This window comes from Rhinoderma darwinii, chromosome 2 (genome assembly GCF_050947455.1).
Source record: "Rhinoderma darwinii isolate aRhiDar2 chromosome 2, aRhiDar2.hap1, whole genome shotgun sequence".
Taxonomy (NCBI): Eukaryota; Metazoa; Chordata; class Amphibia; order Anura; family Rhinodermatidae; genus Rhinoderma; species Rhinoderma darwinii.
Window position 1 is genome coordinate 21,276,228 of NC_134688.1, and position 10,734 is coordinate 21,286,961.

General features: G+C 42.5%; 1 protein-coding gene across 1 annotated transcript in view; it reads left to right on the forward strand.

The window, feature by feature from the left end:
* The window catches only part of LOC142742052 (N-acetylated-alpha-linked acidic dipeptidase 2-like), a 61,369-nt gene extending 51,943 nt beyond the window's left edge, over nucleotides 1–9,426 (forward strand). The window contains exons 16-19 of the mRNA XM_075851453.1: nucleotides 2,133–2,397; nucleotides 2,833–2,914; nucleotides 4,406–4,498; nucleotides 6,346–9,426. Of these exons, the coding sequence (XP_075707568.1) occupies nucleotides 2,133–2,397; nucleotides 2,833–2,914; nucleotides 4,406–4,498; nucleotides 6,346–6,529 (624 nt within the window). The 3' untranslated portion in view covers nucleotides 6,530–9,426. The remainder of the gene's footprint in view (nucleotides 1–2,132; nucleotides 2,398–2,832; nucleotides 2,915–4,405; nucleotides 4,499–6,345) is intronic.
* Nucleotides 9,427–10,734: the final 1,308 nt, after the last annotated feature.

Below are 10,734 nucleotides of genomic sequence, written 5' to 3' on the forward strand. Positions count from 1 at the left end.
AATATAGTTCAGTCTATGGAAGATGTTCGTAACTTACAAGCTGATTTGAACACACTAAGTGTTTGGGCATCCAGTTGGCAAATGAAGTTTAATGTAGATAAATGTAAAGTTATGCATCTTGGTACCAACAACCTGCATGCATCATATGTCCTAGGGGGGGGCTACACTGGGGGAGTAACTTGTTGAGAAGGATCTGGGTGTACTTGTAAATCATAAACTAAATAAGAGCACAATGTCAATCAGCTGCTTCAAAGGCCAGCAGGATATTGTCGTGTATCAAAAGAGGCATGGACTTGCGGGACAGGGGTGTAATATTACCACTTTACAAAGCATTACTGAGGCCTCATCTAGAATATGCAGTTCAGTTCTGGGCTCCAGTTCATAGAAAGGATGAAAAAATACAAAGAAGAGCAACGAAGCTAATAAGGGGCCTGGAGAATCTAAGTTATGAGGAAAGATTAAAAGAATTAAACCTATTTAGCCTTGAGAAAAGACGACTAAGGGGGGACATGATTAATTTATATAAATATATTAATGGCACATACAAAAAATATGATGAAATCCTGTTCCATGTAAAACCCCCTCAAAAAACAAGGGGGCACTCCCTCCGTCTGGAGAAAAAAAGGTTCAACCTGCAGAGGCGACAAGCCTTCTTTACTGTGAGAACTGTGAATCTATAGACATGAGATGCTGCAAAAAAGGCAAAGATAATTTCCTAGAACAAAAAAATATTAGAAATTTTGTTCCCTTTTCCCATCCCTTGGTTGAACTTGATTGACGTGTCTTTTTTCAACCGTACGAACTATGTAACTATGGGGGTTGTGCAATTCCTTATGCAATGTATGACATATTAACCGACAAAACATGCCTCCCTATTAACAGAATGCTGAATAATATCAGACCTAGCTCTAGGTTAGTGGACCACTCAAGGAACCTCATATGGGGTCCACTCACTAAAACATAACAATAGGCATGCAAATCTTTCTACTGAAGTGGCAGGGTTTCCCCCTTTCTTTGTTGTTTCAATTTACTTGTAGGCATCCGGAAGGGACTTCACTATTCTGCTGCCTTTCCAAAAACTTGCAAGATGTACAGAATGCACAGAAGGTGTTTTCAAGAGGGGTAGATCTTGAGGGACTCAGTGATATGACCCTTCATGTGAATAAGTTAGTTATGCCAGGTCTACATGTGATAGAGTCAGTACCATGACGTTAGTGAGTATAGAACAACGTGTAGACCATCGAATCATAAGAATGATGACAGCAGCAGGAGAGGAATCTGTTGCTCTTGAGGGAGACAGTGGCCTGTTCATTCATGTGATTTATTTGTGATAGTTCTAATATGATACAGGAAAGATTATGAAGTTGGCAGGAAGTGAAGACCATCGGATGATGGGAGTGATGATAGCAGCAGGAGAGGAGTGTGTTGATCATGTGGGAGACAGTAACCTGCAGATGTGGTACTGTAGTTATTAAGTTAGTTATGACAGGTCTACATATCACGGTACTACATCTACAGTGCTGATTAGTTAGCAAGGATAGAATAACATGTAGACCATCGATTCATAGGAATGATGACAACAGCAGGAGAGGAATGTGTTGGTCTTGTGGGAGACAGTGACCTGTGTACCCATGCTATTTATTTGTCATAGTTTTAATGTGATACAGGCAAGTTCATAAAGTTAGGAGGAAGTGAAGTCCATCGAACAATGGAAATCGTGATAGCAGCAGGAGAGGAGTGTGCTGATCTTGCGGGAGACAGTGACCTGTCCATTCATGTGATTAAGTTAGTTATGACAGGTCTACATATCACCGTACCACATCTACAGTGCTGCTAATTTAGCAGGGATAGAACAATGTGTAGACCATCGATCGATGGGGAGGGTGACAGCAGCAGAAGAGGAGTGTGCTGATCTTGCAGGAGACAATGACCGGCCTACTCATGTGATTACATAGAGCATCTTATTTAATAGTCCATCTACGTATCTCTCCAGTACATGACAACAGTTAATCAACTCAAGTTTTCTTTTCCATAGCCTTAACAAGATTGGAATTTTTTGAGTATATAAGTAATTGAACAACTTTGTGTATGCAGCATTACCACTTGAGCTTAGATCAAAATTTCTATTTCAGAAAACCGATAAATACAGCAGTTATCCCGTCTACCACACAGTCTATGAGACCTTCGAGCTGGTGGAGCGTTTTTATGACCCATCATTCAAAAATCATCTTGCAGTGGCCAAGGTGAGGGGAAGCCTTGTGTACGAGCTCGCAGACTCCACCATTATACCCTTTAACGTTCTGGATTATGGAGAGGAGCTTAAGAACTATGCCGAAAGTATTTCCAATTTGGCAAAAAAACACCTGGAGCAAATAGAAATTTACAATGTGTCTTTCGGTGAGTAGTCACAAGAAACTAAACATTGGCTTTATATTGGTTAGATTGGATTAAAGGGTACTATATATTGTACTGCATATTATTTGGACTCTATATGGGAGTATTATGCGGGCTGCATGTAGCAGTATTATCTAGGCATTATATGGAAGTTATAAGGTATTATGTAGGTTGAAATTATGCGAAAAACTAAAATGGCAAGCCGAGGGCAAAATTCCACTATAACGACCTTGGATGTAAAGTTCGGGGTTTCACATACATTTGGCCATGTATCGTGGTGTGTTATATGGGAAGGTATGAAAGTGTAATGTCAATGTGCTCAATAATGTTTGATGAATGTTCTAGAAGTCTAATACATATGTAGTTATCGTGGACAATGGTTTTTAATGGTCACATCATTTGTGCTCTTTTTTATACTTTTCCTTTGGTGTCTTGTAGACCATTTATTTGCGTCCATTGATAATTTTACCAATGCTGCCGCAGGACTGCACCAACGAATTAAAAATGTTGATCACAATAAGTAAGTTTATATTGGAGGAAATAATCTTCTTTGTCATTTCATGCGGTGGTTTAATGTTTAAAGGGGTTTTCCCATAATCAATATTTATCATAGTATAGGTGATGAATATCAGATCGGTGGGGGTCCAACCGCTGGGACCCCCACCAATCATGAGAACAGGCTTACTTTGCCGTTCCTGGGAGCTCCATAGGAATAGAACGCTAGTGCGCATGATCGGCCACCGCTCCATTAATTTTTATGGGGCTGCCGAATATAGCGCTCGGCAGCTCCATAGAAATGAATGGCGCGGTGGCCAAGCATGCGCACAACCGCTATCCTGATCGTGGGGATCCCAGCGGTCAGACCCCCACCGATCAAATTGATGATAATGATTATGGTAAAACCCATCTTTAAGGGGAAAATCCAGTCACAATGATTACCAAATTGATTGGTTAAGTATTGGACCTCAGACCACCACTGATTTCCATAATGAAAAGGCCTCTATAGAGAGATCAAACCCTTTTGCCACTGCTCAGAAATTTCTCATTTGAAAAAAGTGTAAAATAACCCTTAGGGTATGTGCACACGATAACTGCAATTACATCTGAAATTACGGAGCTGTTTTCAGGAGAAAACAGCTCCTGAATTTCAGACGTAATTGCTCGTAGTAATGAAAGGAGGAGACCTCCAGCTCACCAGTAGTTGCGTCTCCAGACACCTCGCACGGATCCCCGCTACGGCCAGCGGTAGGTATATCAGGAAAAAGAAAGAGAAAATCCAGCGCTGTGTTTGATTAAAAAGGAAAATTGTTCCCAATTTTATTGAAAAAATGGTTAAAAGTTACACGGAGACGCAGTCTCAGGGTGTATATATAGCGGGCTGGATGACCTTGGCCTACGTGTTTCGAGCAAGCGTGTTGCTCTTAATCATGGCAAAAAGGATATATCCTTTTTGCCATGATTAAGAGCAACACGCTTGCTCGAAACACGTAGGCCAAGGTCATCCAGCCCGCTATATATACACCCTGAGACTGCGTCTCCGTGTAACTTTTAACCATTTTTTCAATAAATATCTACAACACGTGGGTTTGGCATGGCTTGATAGTGGTTCATTTGGGCAGGTCTTTCATGTAGTTTGCAGCAGTGGTGTTGCTACCACCAGGCTTCGGGGGTACATGCCCTGAGTTTTATTCCCAGTTCCCCCAGCGCCTGCGACAGCCACATTCATTTTCATAATGTACCCTCCACCTCTGTCAGTGCCCCAGATATCTTCAGAGTCAACCATACCAATATCCCTGGTCTAGAGCAGGTGTTACTGGTAGGGCTGGAGATGCCCTGTGAGGGCACCACCTGTAATCATCTGGATGAATCCAATATCAGCATCAAACCAACCTGTAGCTTGCTAAATCCATGACATCTCACCTATGATACTATAGATGCACATGCAATAATATATTTGGGGAAAGTCATACTCTGTAATTCTCTGCAACTAATCAGAGTTGTCTTCTTTCAGTCCAATAGCTGTGCGCATCCTAAATGACCAACTCATGTTCGCAGAAAGGGCATTCATAGATCCTCTGGGTCTCCCGGGAAGACCTTTTTACAGGTACGGTCATCAAAATGGTGAACCCCATTATTTCTATTTTATTCTGTTCAACGTAACACCTAAAATCGTCAATGTTTCGAGCCTGGTATCATATGGGGCTTCATCAAGCGACAAAGCATTAGGTACGGCCATTTAAGTGGCATTCAGGTAGGTGAGCAGTAGACACGATCTCCGTTTCCCACGAGGTTGAAAAGCTGAATGTAATATTTTTAGAGAAATATAAAATAATATGGGTGAAGAAGCAGCTATGGATCTCACCATGGACTTCCTGGAGGCTTCCATAGTGCACCGTCATTATAGATGAAGACGACATCAGTATACATGAATCAGATGATCTTTTCATCTGTGGAGATAAATTTTTTTACCTACTTTTGAATTTTTAATAATTCATTAAATAAAACCGTTCTGTTTTATAGTAGACTTATAGACTCAGTGTATATGAACAGTTGTTGGCCAGGGTTCTACCATCTCTATAGCTTAAAGGGGTGTTTGGTTTAGAAAACTCCTTTTTAAATACAGTGAAACCTTTCCAGATGACCTCCTCTTTGAAAAGACCACCCCTGACCTTGACCAATTTCTGCATACAGTATTGGCCTCTTCTTTGAGAAGACCACTCATTTAGAAAACCACTTTTCAATGCAATTTTAGGTGGTTGTCTCAAAAAGGTTTAATTGTACCCTATTTAAGAATTCTGAATACATGGGGGTCCTCTGCTCAGGTGCCAAAACGGCTATAAAGAGCATCTCTCGCTCTGGAGGACCTGGCACATCCGTATATTACATGGACAACCCATTGATTTTAATGGGAACTGTGTAATACTTCATTTGCCCTGCGGGGGAGCTGCACACGTGAACACTGTTTCCCACGGAGTACATCTGATTGCTGGGGGGCCCACAGCAAGACCACTTGTCATCAGCGTATCATCAGGGGACTGTAACAAAAATGGATTGTCCAAAGCAGAGAACCTTCTTAATTATATCCTGTAGTGGTGAGTCCCGTAGCGTCTTCCACTCCACTCTATTGGCATTTAAGGGAGTTAACAGTGCGTTCTTGTGGCGTCTCTAATTGCGGAATGGACCTTTGCAAACAGAAGCTGTGCTTGGCATTATCCACTATGTAGATACTACATTCAAATGCCACAGGCTGATCGCCTCCATGCCACGCCGCATTGATAACACCTCAGCAGTGCCACAGGCTGATCGCCTCCATGCCACGCCGCATTAATAACACCTCAGCAGTGGCACAGACTGATCGCCTCCATGCCACGCCGCATTGGTAACATCTCAGCAGTGCCACAGGCTGATCGCCTCCATGCCACGCCGCATTGATGCAGTAATTCATGCAAAAGGAGCCCCGACCAAGTATTGAGGGCAGATACTGGACACACTTTTCAGTAGGACAACATTTCAGTATTAAAAATTATTTTTGAAATTGGGTTTATATAATATTCTAATTTTATGAGACACTAAATTTTGGGTTTTCATTACTGAAATAAATTTACTTTTTGATGATATTCTAATTCATTGAGAAGGACCTGTATATGGTAGACTTGAAGGCCTTCTACTGCTGTTCTCAACCAGTGAAATGGGCTTAGGCATGGGAAATGATACATTGTCTTCCCCAACATGCTCTTGGTTGAGCTCAATCCTCCACGAACAACCGTACACTACCACGCTACGGTGCCAATTAGAGGTTATGGGGAGGCCAGGGTTCATCGTAGTCCAGCCGGTGAGGACCTAATGTGGAAGGGTTGAGAATTTCTGTTCTAGAATTAACTATTCCTCTCGCCACTGCCACCTTATGGTTAGTATATATGGATTATGGGACTTTTTTTCTTTTCTTTACAGACACGTCATCTTCGCACCGAGTAGCAATAACAAATATGCCGGAGAATCATTTCCTGGTATTTACGACGCCTTATTTGATATTGAAAACAAAGATCAGAGCGCAGCCTGGGAAGAAGTCAAAAGACAAATTGCTATTGCAACATTTACGGTACAAGCAGCTGCGGAGACCTTGAAAGAAGTTTAGTGTCAAGCGTTGCTATACGGTGTTCACCGGTTATCTCCGAGTACAGGCTGAAATAAATTCAATGGCCCCATATCTTGACAACTGTCTGATGCCAAGCTTGATAAAAATTCATATTCAGTAGTGTGGCCCTTTCCCAAATCCTAAATTTAGTGTTGAAAATCCAATCTGATAATAAAATCCCATAGGGGGCAGTATTCTAGTAGTTGGCAGTAATAAAGATACTCTGCTTAGTTGGTCAGGACGATGTCTGAATGAACTTGTTAAGTGACAACCACTTCAGAACTTTGCTCAGTCCGGTTGTCACTTACTTTCCATCACTCCTCATGGCTCATTAAATGTGCTTTATTCAGCAGGGGGCGATGATGAGCACAGGAAAAAGCTCCTCCCACAGTAAAGAGAATATGAAATCTTTGCTCTGATCTAAATAATGTTGAGAGTGATAGACGGAGGAAAATTTTTACGTAATAATTTTTTTTTATTCTTCTATCTATTACATCATAACTGTTAATATCCACAGTGAATGGAGTTTCCCTTTAAATGTATTTTTTTTTTATTGTTCACACTTTCCTTAAAATGAAGGTTATACATAGTCTAGTCACATTATTATGACTACCTCCTAATTTTGACGTCGGCGGCGCTTAGCCCATGAAGGAAGTGTTACGGTGTGCGGTCTAAATATATTTAGTGATCCGGTTTGGGGTCTGAATAGACACAGTTGAGTCACATTATTATGACCCCCTCCTTTTTTCGACATCGGCATGCGTAGCTCATGAAGGAAGTGATGTGTCGTGGGCTGACTTGGTGGGTATATAAGGCGTGCGTTCAGCTGTCAGATCACACATCACTCGTTGTTGCCGTGGGTAAAACGGGCGATTTATCAGAGTTGCAATAAGGGATGATTATTGGCGTTCGAGCCAAGGGTGGCGGTATTTCTCACACAGCGCAGTTTGTGAACTGTTCACGTGCTGTTGTGGTGACAGTGTATCGTGAGTGGACAAATGGCACCATTGAAAATAACCAACATGGAAACTGCGGAGCACCAAGTTCCATTGATGTGAGAGGTGAACGTCGGCTATGAAGGTGCACGAGGGCCGAATGACACGCTACAGTGGAGCAGCTCACCGTGAAAATCAACCAGGGGGCTACCAGACGTGTCCAAAACAACAGTTCAGCGAACCCTACTGCGTACGGGGCTCCGAAGCAGAAGGATGGTCACTGCTCCTATGTAACAAATGTGCATCGGGAAAAAAGGCTTAACTTTGCACGGCCGTATTGGAATTGGACCACCGATGATTGGCAGAGGGTTGTCTTCTCCGATGAGTCATGTTTTCTGCTTCTTGGAACGATTGGACGTTGGCGTATCAGGCGAGAAACATCAGAGAACAAACACCCGGCAACCATTGCTGAAAGAACACAAGCCGGTGTCGGCAGCGTTATGGTGTGGGGCATTTTTTCATGGCATTCTCTGGGCCACTCATCCATGTGGAAGGCTCTCTGAACCGGTATGGGTATGAATCCATCGTTTGCAGATCACGTCCATCCCCCCTCCATACATGCTGTTTGCCTTCCCTGGGGCAGATGGAATCTTCCAGCAAGACAATGCGACATGTCACACGGCTAGAAATGTCCAACAGTGGTTGGAAGAGCTCGACCAAGACTTCCAACTACTTCCCTGGCCCTCTAATTCTCTAGACTTGAACCCAATTGATCATCTGTGGGACCTTGATCGTCTTGTTCGCTCTATGGATCCTCCACCACGCACCGTCCAGCAAATGTGGGATGCTCTGCAGTCAGCACGGCGCCAGATACCGGAGACCACAGACCAGCACCTTATTGAGTCACTCCCAGCCCGTCTAGCTGCTGTGCGTGCTGCACACGGATATTAGCTGCTGGTCATAATAATGCGACTCGACTGTGTGTATTCTGTACATACATACCCAAGTGTAGAGTACAAACTTGAATTAATTTAACCCTTGAAAAACATGCGTTTTGTAGGACACATTTTAAGGGTACTTATTGGGGGGCTGAACCATTATTTAATACAATACAGCAGCCAACTGGCATCTTAAAAACTGCTGATCAATTAGAGGCCCGGCTGTTAATATCCATGCTGCAATCCCATAGGTGGATATTCAGCATGCAAAGCGGCGGACTCCATTCCAGTGAGTACACGACCTACAGTGGGCATACAACTCCTATTAAGGCCCTGTTCACACGGAGGTTTTTTGCCGCGGAAGCCATGGCAAAAAATGGCCGAAATTGACTCCTATCGATTACAATGGGAGGTGGAGGCGACGTGCCCTTTCTTGAGGCGGTTTCTGCCTCAAGAACTCCATTGAAATCAATGGGAGACGGAAATAAACTTTTTTTGTAAAAAAAAAAAAAAAAATGCTCGCGGTTATTCTTTTTGCTGCAAAAACCATGTAAAAAAACCACGTGCGGTGCAAAACCACTTAGAAAAAAACCGGCGTGGATTTTTCCAGGCAGAATTTTCTGCCTGCAAACAACTCTGTGTGAACAAGGTCTAAATTCTCCTAGGAGGCTTAATAAGCCCGAAGAAGAGTCACAAAATGCATGAGCTTTAATAATGGTGTACTTTTTTTTTTTTTTAATGCAAAATATTGGTGTAACTTACGCCAGCCAAAATGTGGCATAGGAAAGTGTCTTACATGTCTAGCAAGATGTGCCAAATTTATTGTACAGCGTGCGCCATTGCCATAAATTACCCGCAATTTTTGCCTGTCTGATCCAGTTTTAACCTGTCTAGAACTTTAGGACACAATTAATAAATCTGCCCCAAACTATTTTTGTTTGAGGCCTATTTTTGAAGTTTTGTATACATGGAACCCATGTGATCAAACAGAAGTGTAATACAGTAAATAGAAGGCAAGGAAGTGGGGGGGGGGGGGTGGGGGGTGGAGGGGATGCAGCTGCAGTTTCTGTGTGACTGCAGAAGGGAGAGGCAGCAAACGTAAGGAGACATCAGAATCGTATTGAACGCGTATGATGAAAATATAACTTATTGTACAAGAACCTTTAGGATCAGGTTTTGTTGCAGTGTTCATTTATAAATAAAGCTTTCTCAACAACATTCCCTTCTAATAGTTATTATTTTTCTTCACTTACCATACCATGTGTTTCTTTTTTTACGGTGTTCAACGTATGGTGAAAATGACGCATTCTCTTTAATCTGCAGGTCAGTATGATCACAGTGATACCAAATGTATGTCGTTTTTGGTATATTATAGTTTTTCTTGGTGGACATTCCTGGTGAAAAACTGCACCAAAGTTTGGTGTGTTTTTCCACCCGAAAGTCGCTGCAGCGCACAGGGTGTATCCGCCCCGTGTGTACTCAGCCTTACGCTGACAGGTAACATCTGTATATAGATAAAACAGGACCCACCATTCACAATAGACTACCTGTTCTTGAGATCACTTCTCATTCTCATCACAGGCAGGATTACACTGAGAGGTAACACCTATATATAGAGATAACACAGGATCTACCATTTATAATAGACCGATCCTTCCTGTTCCACTTCTCAGTCATCTCATTATTATCATCACAGGCGGGATTAAATGAAAGGTAACACCTCTATATAGGCAACATAGAACCCACCATTAATAGTAGACTGACCCTTCCTGTTCCGTAGAGATCACTTCTCAGCAGTCATCTCATTATCATAATAGGCAAGATGACAATTAAAAGGTAAAACTTTTTTTAGGCTTTGTTCACATCTGCGTCAGGGCTCTGTTCTGGCGTTCCGTCGGAGCTCTCTGTCAGACCGGTACCCTGACTGAAACCATAGGTTTCCGTTTGCATCACCTTTAATCTCAACGGTGACAGATCCGGTGCCAATGGTTTCAGTTTGTCTCCGATGTGCAAGGGTTCCATAGTTTTGACTGAATCAATACTGTAGTCGACTGCGCTAATCATTCTGTCTAAACGACAGAACCCTTGCACAACTGACACAAAAACGGAAACCAATGGCACTGGATACGTCACCATACGGTACAGCAATCTCTGTACAGAGCATGCCCACAACTTGAGAGCAAATCTCTGTACAGAGCATGCCCACAACTTGAGAGCAAATCTCTGTACAGAGCATGCCCACAACTTGAAAGCAAATCTCTGTAGATAGTTTTGATACATTGCCTTTAAAGAAAATCTCAAGTCACATCATCTCTCACATAGCATTTGTATG